Source organism: Amborella trichopoda, chromosome 1 (genome assembly GCF_054954075.1).
Source record: "Amborella trichopoda isolate Santa Cruz 75 chromosome 1, AtrichopodaSantaCruz75HAP2 v2.0, whole genome shotgun sequence".
In the NCBI taxonomy this organism is placed as follows: Eukaryota; Viridiplantae; Streptophyta; class Magnoliopsida; order Amborellales; family Amborellaceae; genus Amborella; species Amborella trichopoda.
In genome coordinates this window covers 7,220,166-7,237,687 of record NC_142336.1, presented here as the reverse complement: position 1 = coordinate 7,237,687, position 17,522 = coordinate 7,220,166, and the positions used below count along the sequence as shown (strand labels likewise).

At 37.4% G+C, this 17,522-nt stretch overlaps 1 protein-coding gene across 9 annotated transcripts; it reads right to left on the bottom strand.

Annotated features, from left to right (window-relative positions):
- Positions 1 to 333: 333 nt before the first annotated feature.
- LOC18426213 (Exostosin family protein) lies at positions 334 to 15,583 on the bottom strand. 9 transcript variants are annotated; one of them, XM_020662387.2, is made up of 9 exons: positions 15,025 to 15,583; positions 8,172 to 8,364; positions 7,025 to 7,182; positions 6,532 to 6,679; positions 2,581 to 2,696; positions 1,955 to 2,093; positions 1,593 to 1,703; positions 1,035 to 1,103; positions 334 to 687 (listed from the first exon to the last, which is right to left on the bottom strand). In XM_020662387.2, the coding sequence occupies exons 2-9, from the start codon at positions 8,298 to 8,300 to the stop codon at positions 568 to 570; spliced, it is 990 nt and encodes a 329-aa protein (XP_020518046.1). In that variant the 5' UTR covers positions 8,301 to 8,364; positions 15,025 to 15,583; the 3' UTR covers positions 334 to 567. The 9 variants fall into 9 exon arrangements, 6 of the variants coding, with proteins under 6 accessions (XP_020518046.1, XP_006832934.3, XP_088715925.1 ...); XM_006832871.4 differs by having other exon boundaries at positions 8,191 to 8,364; XR_016050354.1 differs by lacking the exon at positions 6,532 to 6,679 and having other exon boundaries at positions 8,191 to 8,364.
- Positions 15,584 to 17,522: the final 1,939 nt, after the last annotated feature.

Here is a 17,522-nt window from a genome sequence, read left to right as displayed (position 1 = left end):
TGATGACCACCCATTTTGGAAAGAAATGGTTTAGATGTCATGCACCATTCTTATGGAACATACCAGAGTGCATTAAGAGCCAAAAAGATATCGGGACGATATCCACTGGTACCATTTGGGCTTCAAACAATTCATCAATCAGAGAGATGTCCTTGATGATATCAGAAGATTGGAGAGGCCAAAAAGATATCGGGACGATATCCACTGGTACCATTTGGGCTTCAAACAATTCATCAATCAGAGAGATGTCCTTGATGATATCAGAAGATTAGAGAGGGGCAATAAAACTGTCTGAAGGCCAAATGATGGAATAGTATACAAAAACCAAATAAATTTGACGTAAGTTTTATTCATCGTAGTTCTATATTAAAAAGCCAATACTAGATTACACTTAATGAACCAAATCATTGTTAAATTTACAAAGAGAAGGCCAAAACTTTCATCCAATACAACCAGCAAAAGTGAGAGAGAGAGAGAGAGAGAGAGATGAGCATGTACGAGGCATCCACGATTGTTGATGAGACTAATTCCATAGGAGTATCTAATCCTTACTCTACCAACCAAGAACTACAGATTTGTTGTGATATTTACAGTTTGGCATTCGCAGGTGCACAGGGCCCTTGAATTCTTGACCATCCTTTGTGAACGTCGGATATGCATCTTTATGTTGACCACCTTGCCAGCTATCTGCATTCCAAATTAACCAAAGCATAACTGTGAAATCACCAAAAAAGACTTTTCCAAGATCACTGTTGTGTGCAAGTGTGTGCTAGCGTGTGCGTTAATAGCACTAATAGCCACCCATATTCATGAAATTTCCTTGTTGCATATCCAATGATCGTATGAAATTCCAAAATAAGAGCAGGATAGTTTTGGAATAAGAGCAAGTTAGTCTAAAGATTAATTTTTAAAGACATTACATGGCATAGGTAGCAATAAAAAAACACACACAATAAGTATATAGTTGGCAATCAACACGTGTTCGCACATGCGCAGGCATGGGCGCGCACACACACACAGAGACAGAGATATACCATTCTCCAAGTAAAATCTTCAGGTCCAAGCAGTTGAGCTGGACTTGAATATAGGAAATGCTTCGAGTGCTGGAAACACAGAAGCAACACCAAGTTAATCTGAATTCTAAAGAAGATCATCAAATTCATGAACTTCTACTGAGCTGGTATCAAAAGTACATAGAAATGCCACAAGTTAAACAAGTTACAAAACCATCAGCACAGTAAAGAAAAATCTATCAAGTCGCCTTGCAACATGTAGACAAGGAAGCAAACATTTTGCTGGACATCCTGGCTTGATTTCCACTTTTCAGGCTCCGAGTGCTATAAACAGCAGAGAGAGAGAGAGAGAGAGAGAGAGACCTACATATAGAAGGCAGTTTCATAAAACACTTTCGGTAATAGGCATAAGCATAATTTCAAAATCTTCACCAAAAGGAATAGGCACAGGCATAATTTCAAAACTTCACCAGAAGCATCAGTATTTTGCATATATCAAAACCGATCCACCTATAGTTTTTTAAACCATAATAAGCTCCTAGGGATGCAAAAAATGTCAAAAATGGAAATTCTACACACCCTGCCAAGATTTTCTCGCATTTCTTTGATTTTACTAGATTCGACACTCTTGAGGAATGCAAGAAGCCAGCCAGGTTTTACAGCATCGTCTGATGAAACAAATAATGCTATCTGCACAAGCAAAAAGGATACTTCATAACTAAACGTAGAAACATTCCTTAGAATGCTTGAGCAGATTGATAACCTAGGATTATCTAAAGAAAATGAACAAAATCCCTTATTTTCAGAATTCACCATGATCACCCATTCCAGGGACTTAAAATTTTGCACGGCACCCCAATACCTCTCTCTCCCTCTCTCTCTCTCTCTCTCTCTCTCACCCACACACACACACATCAAGTTACAATTCTAAACAACCATACCTTGCGATAATCAAGTAGTCCTTCAAAAGGAAGCTCGAGTTCATCACTGACTATAACTGGGATGCAACCACTGACAATAGCATCGAATAGTCTAGCAGACGATGGAGTGTCTCCTGCCGGACTTAGGCAAAAGATAGATCTGAACACAAAGAAGCATAAAGAGCAAGACATTTACAAGGGGTTATACAATAATAGTCCACTGAAATACTGAAAACCATAACCACTAGGGTCATGACCATCTGATGCAATGATGGATGATGGAGAGAGGGTGGGGGTCATGTCCAGTCTGATGGGCCCCACTCATCCATCAATTTAGTGAATAGTGTCACTCATCGAACAACAACGACAACAACAACAACAACAACAACAAATGAAAGGGAGAAAAAAAAAAGAGGAAAGACCCCAATAGCTCCCATAACCACATGGGCAATCTAACGTACTTGCCTACACAAAGTACTTTTATCAATGTTTTCTTTCTGGTTGGCTATCTAAAGGTCCTTTAAATTGACAATTAGATCAAGAATTCTAGGTTATAGTGAAGCTGATTAGAAAGCAAGGGACAAAAAATAGAAGTATATTACTCATTAAATAATAGATACTTAAATAAATTATATTAGATACTATACCTGCGCATTCCATCCTGAGCTGCTGCTTTGCCCTTGTCCCCAGCAGTTCCCTCTTCAATAACAACACCTTCAGCACCACGGAGCTCTTCAACCAATTTCCAGCGGATCTTTCCTCCCTACAAAAATTCAAAAACTATCACAGCTCTATCCTACAAAAAGAACTTGATAGTTACAATAAAGTAGAAATATGATAGCTATTGAATTATAGCTTCATAGGGAAATGCTATCATTGTTTTTAGTATTCAGCATCAAAGTTACAATCTAGTGCCAATACAAAGGAAAGCAAACTGTATTGGATCTAAACATTTAAGTAGCACTAGTTTCCATAAATTACAAATTACTGTGGCACCAAAGTAAATCAAGATGGCAAGCCCAGACTTGGCATGCAGTGGCACAATTCCATTTTGTAACTACAAAGTAATAGCAGGGGCAATTTTTACAGACAAGTAAGCCCGGGTACTTAAAGCTTCAAGGAAAGAAACTTTCCTATAGACAAACATAAAAATCAAAAAGACATTTGGTTTAATCAAATTCTATTTAAATTAAAGATTGATCAAAGAAAAATGGGCAATCAAAATAAGCCCTCTAATTCTCTCCCACCTATACTGTTTTGATGCACCAAAAAGCAATGACACCTCTGTCCTTGCATCCCTTCCCTTCCTCTAATCCCATACACTGCAACCTCCCCAACCTCATTCCAGTTTGTAATTCCCATCCCTCTACTCAGCAAAAACCCCACACTTTCCTCTGTCCAGAGGTTACTCTACCCTGCTCCCACCTCTTCAATCTAGGCTTCCAATGCAAGAGACGAGCGTCAGTCCCCAACTCTTTCGCCTCCCCTGCTATTCTCAAAAAATCTCACACCACAATTCTCAGTATCCACCAAAAGTCAAAAAATTATGACCAAGAAAGGGTTTCCTTCAACCAGTGTTTCAAAAAATGGTCCACCCACGCCTAGGAAACCTAGACCGTAACCACCGCATGCCCAGACCCAGGTGGCGCAACACGGGCAGATGTACCTGGCGGGCACCCAGCGCCCAGTTCTGGGCAGGCGTCCCAGGGCTGTAGGCCCTTTCTTGTTTTTTTAAGTAACCGAAAAGGGCAAATGGGGTCATTTTTCCCCAAGATAGTATAAATATAGGGTGGGGGTTATTTTTAACACCTAAAGTGAAAAAAACACCCTCAATCTCTATGCTAAACGTATTTATAAGAATCTAAAGTAATTTTTGAGAATTGACAGTATTTTTGGTGGATTGAAAAGTTACTTTTTCTCATTGTTGTGTGGTTGCTTATACTTTTGGAAGTCAGCTTGTTGAAGACTTGGAGAGTTGGAGACTTGGATGTTACTATGGTTTATTTTATGGATATGGAATAAGAGAGCTGGAGACCTTAAATAGCCTATTAGACTTTTAAATGTTTTGTATGGTTTGAAATTTTGAAAAAGTTTATCCTCAACCTGCGATAGGTCATATGTTTGTATATATAAACATAAGTTGGAATATTTTCAAATGCAATAAATTACAAAATTGACACAAATATATGCATTTGCGTTTGAACATCATATATATATATATATATATATATATATATATATATATATATATATATATATATATATCTTAAAAATTTGTATTACAAGGCACCAGAGGTTCTGAACGCCCGCCTAGGCGCGCCAAGCCGGGCCGCCTAGCATTTTTTGAAACCTTGCTTCAACCCCTCATTCCCCTCTCCAAAAGAAAGAAACATCAACCTCTCTACCACATAGCCCAAGAAAGGGTTCCTTCAACCCCCTACCCTTCCCCTCTCCAAAAGAAAGACACATCAATCTCCTTGCAGTCCAAACACTCTTCTTCTTCTTCTTCTCCCTCATTCAATATATTCGCCTAATCCACTTCTTCTTCCCACTCCCTCAACGTCTTACCCATAACCACCCTTCATTCGCGCCATCGATATATTAAGGAGGTTATTTTTTGCCGACTCTAGAACCTCCTAACTGTGTTGAACACGGCTCTTGAATCAGAGAACTCTTTTACATACTTTGATACATTGCCCATAAAGAAATAGAAAGGATTTCAAGGGCAGAGCACAACATCAAGTAGATGCTACAAGTTATGGGTCTTATACACAAGAGCCGCACCGGTTACATCAGCATTCAAAGAAAATTACATCAAAGGCCTACATTAATCGGGCCTAAGGGAAAAAGGCAACTCCCCCCCCCCCCCCTTCTAATCCAAGTGATGCCCATATCCAAAGGCACTCCTCTCGATGCCAACACAACCCATCCCTAAATGATGATGCTAACTTGTAATATCTGGGGTTGGGTGACCTCTAGAAAAGATATTCCCAATGCAACATTACCCACAAATACCAACCAGACACACTCAACATTATGGATATAAGCCAATAACATATAATAAGAGGAACGAGACAGAAGGGACTCTGCCAAAATTGAACTACAAGAAACCCTCAAACAAGAGGAAATCTTCTAGTGGCCGAGATGAATGATCAAATGGCTTAAGGACAGGGAAGGAACACGGGTTTCTTCCACAAAACTGCAAATCGCAAGACAAGTTACTTGGTTCTCCAAATGAAGGAGTGCGGGTGCACATAGGATGACCACAACAGCATCTCTCAAGTCATCACCAGCTTTTTCAAGAAACTCTTTTCTGCTGAGGATATCAGCAGAGTATCAGACAAAATATAGCCATCATCTATTTTTAAATGATACATGAGGGGCCTTGAGCAAGGAGGCCACCATTGATACATATGTCGAACACTTTTTAAGTTGTCAACCAGAGTGGATGCCATCTCTTTCCCAATGCCTTAATGACAATGAGACCACTGACCTCAAGTCTTTGATCGAGCTGCTCAAGCCATGCTTCATCCTGAGATAAGGTTGTAACAAGACCATCCAGTACCCAAACCCAAAAGATACTCTCTCAGTGTCCTCTTTTCACAAAGTCACTGATAATCTAGATCAAGCAAATGCTCATAGTGCCTGGTTCTCCCCTGCCCCTTTAGAGTCCTAGCATTTAATTGGCTGACCATATCACATAAAGCACTAACTGTGGACTACCTAAAGTGCAAAGGGGCCTAACTGGCCGATAGATGCATTCTGCACAACACTGAAGAGGAAACCTCTTGCATTGCAATCTAGAATCCAAGTCTGGGCCTTCTTTCTAGCTAAAGCATCAAACCTTTGACTGCAAGCAGACTCAAATCACCACTCTCATAGATCGTATTTGATCAACAGCCATGTTGTGGACTCTCTAAAGGATATTATTCAGCAATAGATCCCCTTAATGGCAACAGATCATTTGATCTATACCAGTTTCAACCCCAAGATCTTCATTGTGGTTGCCATCAAACTAAATATCAGTGACAGCTCTATCGGGATCCCAGGCCCAGCTGATATGGGGGATGTCATCAGAACTCATACTCTCAAGATCTTACTTACCAATCCCAGAACGACCAACACAGCAAGTGTCACTTTTGCTAGATCCAAAGAACTTCTAGTTGGCATGCAAGGATTTGGTAGAAGTTGGGGTTCATCGGTCATCACCAAATGAGAATCCCAAAATGTCATCCCGTGGGCTAGCAAGTCCATTCGCTGCCCTTGGAGGTTTGACAAACTCTTCAAGAAAATTTTCCAATGTGCCATGGTCTCATACTTGATATGAACCAAGCTCATTCACCAATAGCCAAGCTAAAGAAGGGTGTAAATCACACTTCCCTCTTAGTTATCCATCCTCAGGCACCCTCTTCCCCCTAAGCCGGCACTTTTGTTCAGCCTATCTCAAATGCTGGCCATTTTTTGTATATAAATATTGTAAGGAACACCCATACAAAATTTTCCTTGTCACACCTCACATTCAAAATACAAAAGAGCAACTATTTAAAGAGGAAAAAAAGCAGTTCCTATGAAAACATAAACATATACATAACCCTTACAGCGTTTCTTTTCAGCCTTCCTCGGAAAAATAACAATGTTTTCCTATGATGTTCACTTTTCTGCAAGCATTGGCCATCACAGACTTCTACATTTGGGACATACGGTAGAATGAGGTCCTTCTCTAGCCAAACTTCCCCAGGCTTGTACCTGCATATATAACATCCAGAGTTTTTGCATCCATTATAATTAATGGAAACAAAGGAAAATGCTATAATCCAATGGATCATCAAAAACCCAATTCCAGTGGGACATTGAAAAGGTGACAGAGGTATAGAACGAGTAGGACAACCAGCAAGAACCACAATAGCAAGGCATGACACTGATGGTGAATCCCCCACACCCTCCATGACAGTCCATCATTTCAGTGGCCAATGATATCCCATGAACTGTGGTTTGTTCCGTAGCCCATAGGCGTAGAAAGACAAAACATTGAAGGAAAAAGTTCAATCTACAAAATATTTGTTAGGAAAAATAATGGGCAGAATTAATTACCAGTTCCCTGTGGAATCCATGTCAGGGAGAAGCCAAATTGCATTCTTCATAAATCGGCGTACAGATTTAAAAGACCATGGATGATGAACTGGAAGTATATGGTCCCTCCCTTCTGACCTCTGCCATGCAGGCTGGTCCTTAACCCACTTCAAGACCTCCTGTGTCCAAATACATTATGGATGAGATGTTGACAACATAACGTAAATGTCCATCACACGATTGGGGTCTTCCATATGGTTTTGTGTTTTAATAGCCAAATAAACTTCAAAGACATTACAATACTAATTATCTAATCAACTTCCTTTTCGGGGTAAGTGCTTGCCAAGAAATTTCTAATCAACCCAAGAATAGTTAGAAGCCAGATTTTCAACTTACAATACTAAATGCATATCCACATTTATAGGGAAGTAAAAAAACCCCAAAAAGAGGAACAATAGAACTAGACCCCAAGTGCTAACAATGCAATTAATGTGCATGCATCTCCAAATGGTTCACTCGACTAAACATGCAAAATAAACAAATCATCTATGTTATGAACATTGTAGAATTAGTATGTCAAGCCTCAATATGTGTAAGAAAAAAAATTTCTCATCAAAATGCAAGCCAATAGATACCTAGATCCAGTGTCCAAATTTCGGCCGAGTCCACTCGGACTCAGCCGAGTAACTCGGCCTCGCCCTAGTGGCGAGGTGAGTTCTAGGCGAGTTGAGTGCTAACACACGCCCCACAAAAACCTCTTAAAATCTAAAAAATGTTAAAAAAATCTTTAAAAAATAGAAATGACATATGTTGCTTAGAAATGATTTTGATAGTTTTTAAGATGATTTGGGATCGTTCATATTTTTTTCCTTTTTTAATTTTTTTTGAACTACTCAAGGTATAAATCAACTTTTTCGATAATCCATATGTTGTAGTTTTTTTTCATCTTCTTCAGCCTTCTAATGATTTCTATTAACTCTAAATAGTTTTCCTAATTTTTTATTACTTTTAGAAGTTAACTTTTTTTATTTTTTTTACATTCTGAAGGGGTCAAAGAATACAGCTTACATCTTTATGTAATTCCAATACATCAAAGACATAAAAATCGGTTTCCTATTTTCAAAAAATAATAATTTGGAATATTTTTAAACACAGCTCAATCATAAACCTTGGAGCGGCGCCCACACCCTGTAAAGTTGCTTGCATTGTTGTTTCTCCAGCAAAAAGAAGCTAATGGTTGTGAAGAATGGAATGTAGAACAGATCTGCATCCTCTTGATTATGAACCCTGACAACATGCTTCAGATGTCTCTCTGACTCAGGAGCAATCAGATCTGCCCATAACCAGTAATCAACAGAGTGCTGCCAAACAAATGTAGGGTCAATTAACAAGTATACTGCATGGCTGTAAGGTAAAAGAAAGGCAACAACAAACATAGGAAACTAAAGAAACATACTTGAAGCTATTCATTGATTAAAGAAAATAAGGAAAAATAGAAACATAGGGGGTAAAAAGACAAAGAAAAGGAAAAACAGGTATAAAAAATCTCGAATAACATATTAAATAAGAATAAGATGTGGGTAGATAGAGATAAGACTTGGAATGGTCCATGCTGCAACTTATGGGGACATAAAACGTAACTTTCTAATGCCTCAGTCTCTTTATTTCTATTAAAATCCATCTCATGAGATGTGATTCAATTTTCATTTGCTAAAGAAGAAGCCCAAGAATGAAGGTTCTTTTAGTCTTGTTTTTAACAGCGTCTATTTTCTTTTAAAATTATATTGGCTGACATGAGATTTATACTTAATAAATCTTTGGATCCTCAATCAGGATCTAGAAATTTAACCAAGAGTTAAGACTTGAACTCAACTCAGCTAACCACCAGGTTAAGTTGATTAGTAACTATGGCAAGACAACCCAGACTTACAAATGCTACAAGGGTACATAGAAAGACAAACTTCATCATCAGACCAATTAACTGAGTGACTATGCATGGGGTGGGGCAAGAAATTTGGAGGACAATGTGAAAAAGTAGCCCAAGATCACAAATGTCAATGAAATTCCAAAAGTTACGATGAGATCGTCAACCTATGGCATGCGGAAACAGATTACGCTTTACATATTTTAGAAAAAGAATATAGATTCAAAGACATTGCAGACCAAGACGCTGCAAGTGTTCTGTTACCTTGGTAGGCAGCTACTTGCTATTGAAATTCATGGGACCTGTGAAAACATGGTGGTAGTAACGGTAAAAGGGAAGCAGCTCCATAGGGGAAAAACATCAAGTCATCTAGGTCAAAGCAGGAGTTTAGGGTGGGTAGGGGACGCGTGCAAATGAAAATTAACAGTTGAATCTAAGATCTCCCTTGTTCAACAAAGCATACTTTAGTGTCTAGCAAGATCCTTTGAGAACCTCAGAGGGTCCATAAGGTAGCTACACCATGGAGGGTATTGGAATTCACAGGAATTATTGTCGAATTGAATTAGAGAGTGACGATCACAAACTAGGAGTAGTTGAACTGGACGCATTCGATTTTAAAATGAGGTTGGTACAAGAAGAGGGACAACATGAGGATGGAGAGGATACAACTAATAAAGCCTTAAAAGAATAGAATGGGGAAAAGATGTAGTAAGAGGATGCAAAGTGAAGGTAGGTGAGGGAAATGGGAAGAAGATCTCGTGGTCTCTAGGAGCTAGGAAGCAATTTGCTAATCGTGGCTAATGGGTGCTTGGCAGCATGTTGTTTGCAAAAGAAGCCTTTCATGCTCCATCAGCAATTGTTACTGATTTTGTAAAAAGTAGGTTAGAGCCACTTCCAACAGGAAGATAGTGCACGAATGGGTGTGAAATATCAAAAACGCAGCCAAAATACATGTTAATTTCTCACTCATGAAATAGTTTCAAATAAAACTATATGTGACTACTAGATAATAATAGAAGTATTATGGCACGTCATTGAAAGAAAAAAGCTTCATCGATCAACAATGACAAACAGTAGATCCGGGTTCATATAACGTATGACCTCCTTTTACTATTATATACTTTCAATAACCAAATTTAAGAGATTTAACCCCACTGGTTCTTCTCATAAACTAACAGAATGTGCATTTCAAATATAACATGTTAAACACATAATTGCTGAAAAACAATAAGGATCCACAAAAATTACTACAATCTATGTAAATAGTCGACAAACTGAATATCCATGAATCATGCTCATAAAGTATAGGTTTCTAGAATTAGTAACCGAGTTCACACACACACACGCACACACACACACACACACACACACACACACACACACACATATAATATATATATATATATATATATATAGGAAAGTGCTTCTGTGAGCCAATGGGCTTGCAAGAAAAAATGAGCCCAATGGCCCAGATTGAATCTGGGCCAATCTGACGATCAAAGATGTTCGATAGTGTTTGAATTTTAATTTTTTTTCTACAAATTCAAATCACTTGAAATTTTAGACGTGTGTTGATATAAATTAGGTGAATATTCAAAAAATATTAAAAAAATATTTTATATGAAAAAAATAAGCAAAATACCCCTGTAAAGTTTTGGGGATATTTTGGTCATTTTTAATTTTATGGATTATTTTTTTTATATTTTTATTAGGTGCGCCTTGATGAGAAGAATATTCACCTGAAATTTCAAGTGATTTGGATTTGTGGAAAAAAAAATTAAAATTCAAATACTCTCGGCGGTCAGATCGGCCCAGATTCAATCTGGGCCATTGGGCTTATACTATTCTGTGAGCTAGTAGGCTCACCCAAGCATCTTCCATATATATATATATATATATATATATATATATATATATATATATATATATATATATATATATATCATCATCATCATCATTATAGCCTTTTCCAATTAATTGGGGACACGAATCATGATCCGCCATTCTGCTTTATTAAAGGCCACACCCCTCAATGAGGCAATAAGTCCCAATGTCTTTTCGGGCTACTTCTAACCACATTCACACACACACACTGTAGGGTCCGGGATTTTTCCGGTCGTTGATCCTGTTTACATCCTAAATCGTTTCCTACTATTGCTTATCTCTTATTTCTTTTTCGATTTGCCGGATAACCTCTGTATTGAGTTTCGAGTGGTACCATGCTATTGTAGAGATCGCAAGCTTTCCGACGGTATGAAATCGTTCAAATCTGAGCTACCATCAGAAAGTCATGATCCGTACCCTGAATATTTTCCCGCGTGCATCCCAATACGCCGTGCACGCATCCCCATGCATGCACACATTCTTAAGTGCACGAATCTCATCCCAATGCACATGATTACAGCATGCATGCCCCCCACATAATGATTACACACATGCTCTCTCTTTATGCATGCCTTCTCTCTCCTCATGCATAACTACTTGGGTGCCATGTGGCACATGCATGCTTCCACCCCCATCATTGTGTTCCCTATGCATGATAGATGTATGTATGAATGATCTCATGACAATATGATAGCAAGACACATAAATATATAATCACATGATGATATTAACACATGAACTATGACCACATGAATGCATAATACATGCTATGACATGCATACTCACATTAATACATATGACATAACTACATGATGAGATATTATACATACATAAATTACATGACCCCTACCCACATGCCACCATGCTCCCCAAAACTTATATACCCCCCCATCCACTCATAAATTAGGTTTCACTCTCTCTCCTCACCCCTTCACTTCCTCGCGTGCCCCTCTTTCCCCCTTCTTCTTCTTCTTCTCCTTTAGCCATTAAACCCCACCAAGCCCATTAACCCCATAAGCCTTAAACATTTGAAGCTTGAACCCAATCCACTTGAAGCTTGACAACCGAGGTGGAGCTTGTAGATCATTTCATCTTGATATTTCTATTGGAGCAAAGGAAGTAGATTTAGTTTTTCATGGTTTCATGCTTATGGTATTAAATGTTTCTTTGCTTAATTCAAATGTGAAATTCAAGTGTGTGTGTGTGTGTGTGAGTGTGGGTGCATGCTTACTAAAATTCTATTAAAGGGTATTCTAATTTCCAGAACTGTGGTCCCCGTTTGAGTGATTGTTAGGGTACCTTAAACCTTGTATTAGACCATGAATCTTGGTGGGTCAGTAGGATGTTGAATGTATTTCCACATGGAAAATACCCCTTGTCAACTTCTCATATAATTTGAAAGCTATTAACTATTTGTTGAAACATGCCAGATCTGTGAATTGAAAATCCGAGGATTTGACATGTTTCTGTGTGAAGCTTTTGACTGACATTAATTAATCTATACTCATTTATCTAACATTTCGAAGTGGTTTCATTTATCTAAGTGGTTTCGAAGTGGTTTCATTTGATAAATGAGTTTAGATTAATTTTGGTCAATCAAAAGATTCACAAAGAAACATGTCTAATCCCTAGATTTTCAATTCACAAATCTATCATGCTTCAACAAATAGTTAATAGTTTTCAAATGACATGAGATATTAACAAGGGGTCTTTTCCATGTAGAAATACATTCAACATCCTATTGACCCACCAAGAGTCATGGTCTAATGCAAGGTTTAAGGTACCCTAACAATCACTCAAACAGGAACAACAATTATGGGAATCAGAATACCCTTTAACAGAATTTTAGTAAGCATGCACCTACACTTACACACACACACTTGAATTAAGCAAAGAAACATTTACTAACATAAGTATGAAACCATGGAAAACTAAATCTACTTACTTTGCTCCAATTGAAATCCTTATGATGAAATGTTCTACAAGCTCCACTTCGGTTGTCAAGCTTCAAAGGTTTAAGGCTTATGGGGTTAATGGGCTTGGAGGGGTTAACGACTAAGGGAGAAGAACAAAAAACAAGGGGGAAAGAGAGGCACATGAGGGAGTGAAGGGGTAAGGAGAGAGAGTGAAACCTAATTTATGACTGGATGGGAGGGGTATATATAAATGTGGGGGAGCATGATGGCATATGGGTAGGGGTAATGTAACTTATGTATGTATAATATCTCATAATGTAGTTATGTTATATGTATTAATGTGAGTATGCATGTCATGGCATGTATTATGCATTCATGTTGTCATAGTTCATGTGTTAATATCATTATGTAATCATATATTTATGTGTCCTGCTATCATGTTGTCATGGGATTATACATGAGATCATTCATATATACATCTATCATGTATGGGGAACACAATGATGGGGGTGGAAGCATGCATGTGACACATGACACTCAAGTGATTATTCATGAGGAGAGAGAAGGCATGCATGAGCATGCATAGAGAGAGAGAGAGAGCATGTGTGTAATTATTGTGTGGGGGGCATGCATGTTGTAATCATGTGCTTTGGCATTGGGATGGGATTCGTGCACATAAGAGTGTGTGCACGCATAGGGATGTGTGCATGGGGTATTGGGATGCATGCAGAAAAACATTCGGGGTACGGATCATGACTTTCTGATTGTAGCTCGAATTTGAGCAATTTCGTACTGTCGGAAAGCTCGCAATCCCGACAATAACACGATACCACTAAAAACTTCATACATAGGTTATCCAACAAATCAAAAAAGGCACACACACACACGCACGCAAGCACACACACACACACACGCATGCAAGCACGCACGCACACGCACACACGCATATAGTTCCTTTTATGATTATCCAAATCCAATTTAGAAAAAACAATAATCTATTATGGAGAAGAAATAGGAGCAAGATAGAGCTCAATAGAAGACAATATAAAACATTTGAAAAGGTTAGATAGAAAATTAAACAGCTATGAAAATAATATCTGATGACTCTTCTTTCCTTGCAGTGCTATGAATCAAGTTTAATGTCTTAACCATGGAATATATAAAAACTAATTTTTATTCAAAAAATCTCTGAAATTATTGTTTGTCTAGTTTCTCAACAGGAGCATCATGCAATGCACGTGCCATTGCCAGATTTCATAATGCTTATACAATGTTTAGATACTCACAATCAGAAGCGTGCACAAAATGTACAATACAGCCCAGAAGATTTACTATGCATCTATTTCTAAATTGAACATCGACTTCTATAAAAATAGCTCAATTTTTTGTAAAATAAAGGCCAAATCCAAATTTGAAGCCCCCTATGATACCAATTGCAAGCCAATTCAATTGACGTGGAGCCCAAAGATCAGTAGAGAGTGGTAAGTTTCATCTCTGTTTTTGGCTCCAACTAAGTTTTCTTTTTCCACCAATATTGGGAATTTTTCAGCAAAAATTTCATCCAGAAATTAGGCAAGCGGTGCCCAAGATAATTCCACCACGAGTTTCAGTTGATTGTGAATTAGAAGGTAGATACCAAATAGTGGATGGAATTGAAAACTCATAATCCAGATAGATGGAAGCGATTTACCCAATTCAAACTGAACCTTCCAATTTTCAACAAGCTTAGGACAAACTCAGCCAAAAGTTAACTAATCTGTTGAATATTCAGTCCATTTCAATCTCTGAATTCAAAATCTTTCCCACCACCATTTTAATAGCAGACTAGGACCTCGTCCTTAATAGTGAAAGGCAGTAGCAATTCAAGTTCTCACATCGACAAAATAAAAACAAGACCACTTTTTCAAATAGTAGTTTTAAGTGCCATGTCCACATAGATCAATTATGAGAGATAGAGAGTGTGTGTTTGTGTGTGTATTTGAAGGCTCAGCTGTATAATTCATATAATATACAACAAATACGACATCCATTCGCTAGCCAATCAATAAATTTAAAATTTCAGAGAAATCCAATGCCATTAGAACATATTATAATCACTTCCTCTCATATCAAATCAAACAAAAAAAATCAAAAAAAGTAAAATAACACTATAGAAATACTTTTTCTCATCCAAATCTAGCCCACATTTCCCCGATTACAGCAATAATCAAATCCAGCCACCAAATTCCTGCCATAAAAAAGAGAGAATACAGTAGAAAAGGAACAGGGCACCCAAAAACGAACAATATGATCAATACCTGCTCAATCAGTCGATGCACAGGGCTACCATTAGAGGTCAGATTCGATGTCTCCCTGTAAGTGTTCAGGAACAACCTCAGTAGATCATAGGTATACTTTGCTGGCATATCATATATATAAACCCTAATGGGCACAGCACCCACAAACCCCTTCTCAAATGCCCTTTTTTCATTCTTCCACATCGCGAAATCAAGCTTCTTGGCCTCCTCTGACAATTCATCATCAGAAAACGAACCAGTTGCCTGTATTTGGTCGGAATTTTCCGATTGTAGCAAATAGGATCTGGTCTTGAGGAAACGGTCGAGTGATACGACGAAGGAGTGCTCAGCTTTGAGGCTTCGAATGGGAGGAGAGAGATTAAAGTTTTGGGCTTGAGGGGAAGAGAAGAAGAAGAAAAAGCTGATGAAAAGGAGCGAGAGAGTGGATAGAAAGAGGATTGCAGTGGTTGATTTTCCCGTAGGGATTCTAGGGTTTCCGTTACCAGAATGCTTTCCAGCCATTGTTCGTTATGGAAGAGCGTTCGTGGGTTTCCAGGTCACAGAGACACCCAGTTATGCTAGTCCACAAGGAGAGAGAGCGAGCGCATATATGTTTTGGAGAGAGAGAGGAGGCAATCAGGTTGGGTCGACGCGGTTCGACTCGATCCGGGTTGGGGTCTGTCCTCAATCTGATGGATCGGGTTTTGGTCTAACACTAAAATAGTAGGCTTTAAGTCAGGTTCGGGTTAGGGCTTGGTCTAGGTTGGTTCAACATATATGTGCATATGCATATAGGAAGAGACTACGCAATACTTATGGGTGAAAATGAACAGTAATTTTACTCATAAGATTGGCGTCATTTGATTTTTTTTAGACGACATGGATTAAAAGACCGCCACGATATTTTTTCAAGCAAAAAACACATGGGTAACCGCCTCACTCACGTAGATCGGTGACAATTTTTAAAGTAAAACCATCAGGGTAAAATACTATTCAATTTCACCTATCGGCATTTATAAGAGTTTTCTATATGAGGCACACCTCCAAATTTTATCATAACATGTGATTTTGGTATTAAATTTTTTTAGATTTATCTCAAAATTTATTTTCATATCTAATTATAAAATTTTAAACTTCAAAAATGGTTAAAATTAGGTAGGTAGATATATAAATATATGAAAATCTTGAAAAATGGATGGTCTAGATAATGTGTTGCAAGATGCACTATTTCTGAGATTAAAATTCTTTTTCTTTTTTTTTTTATATTTTTACATCTCGATGTCGAGATGATCAATTAGACGTTTTTTCAACATTAAAATAACATTTTTGATGAATTTTTAAGGTGCTATACATTTAGGGGTTGCAACCATATATAAATTTTTTTAAAATGTATATATATATGAGTAGTGATGTCATGCAACGGTTGTATCATAGTTTAATGCAACCACATTTCTAGAAAACCATGTTCGTGATATTTGTACGGCCTAAAATTTTGCATACAAACCCTCTTTATCTCAATAATCAATCTCAGAAAAAATAATAAATTTGAACCCTAGATATGGTAAAAATGAGTCCCCTCTAAAATGAATCTAGATCATTTATTAGGTGAATTTCAAGATCATTTTTTTCCATTTTTTCACATTGTTCATCTAATGATAATACGGGCTATGTTAATTAGGCTAAAAAAATACTTTCTAAATTACATTTTCAAAATTTTATTTTTTGTGATTGTTCATTAGAATGAAAAGAGTGTATATTTAAAATTTGGGTGCGGTTTGTATATAGAGCCTAGGCTCTAAACAATCAAATTAGAGCCTACCTCCAAATAGCACCAAGAAATGTGGTTTCAATATTGGAAATCTTTGTGATAGCTTCAAAATATATTTTCATATCTATTTATGAAGTTCAAAGCTTCAAAAATACTGTAGGTCGACATATCTATGATATCTTGAAAATTGCCCGTCCAAAAATGCATTATAAAATACACTATTTTCAAATTTTGCAATCCATTTTTTTCTCATGTCTATGCACCTTGATGTCAAGACGATCAATTTGAAGATATTTGGGTATCAAAACAAGCTCTTCTTATGAAATTTTTAAGGCTGGCTCAAATTTGATTGTTTAGAGCCTCGGCTCTATATAAACTTTTCCCTTAAAATTTTGGATCAAAACAAATGGTCTTAAAATTTTAAAACATAACTTAGAAAATATTTTTTTAGGTTAATTAACGTAGGCCGTTCATTTTGGTGAGATGCTTAGATCTAGGCTTTAGAATGATTTTTTCATTTCCAATTTTTTTGGATGGCTTTATTATCATTAGATGAACAATGTTAGAAAAAAAATAAAAATAAAAATATTTTGAGTTTATAAAGGTTAAGATCTTGAAATTCACCAAATGAATGATTTAGATTCATTTTTAGAAGGGACTCATTTTGACCACAGCTAGGATTCAAAATTATTTTTTTTTTTGGGATTGATTATTGAGATGAAGAGTGTGTGTGCAAAATTTTGGGTCATAC

Excerpts from the sequence above, each read along its gene's own strand:
- LOC18426213 (XM_006832871.4), bottom strand. The coding sequence starts at position 15,525 with ATGGCTGGAAAGCATTCTGGTAACGGAAACCCTAGAATCCCTACGGGA. Across the intron at positions 6,680-7,024 it reads ATGGATTCCACAGGGAACTG|GTACAAGCCTGGGGAAGTTT; the intron begins GTAATTAATTCT and ends TTATATATGCAG. Across the intron at positions 1,104-1,592 it reads TGCGAGAAAATCTTGGCAGG|CACTCGAAGCATTTCCTATA; the intron begins GTGTGTAGAATT and ends CTGTGTTTCCAG.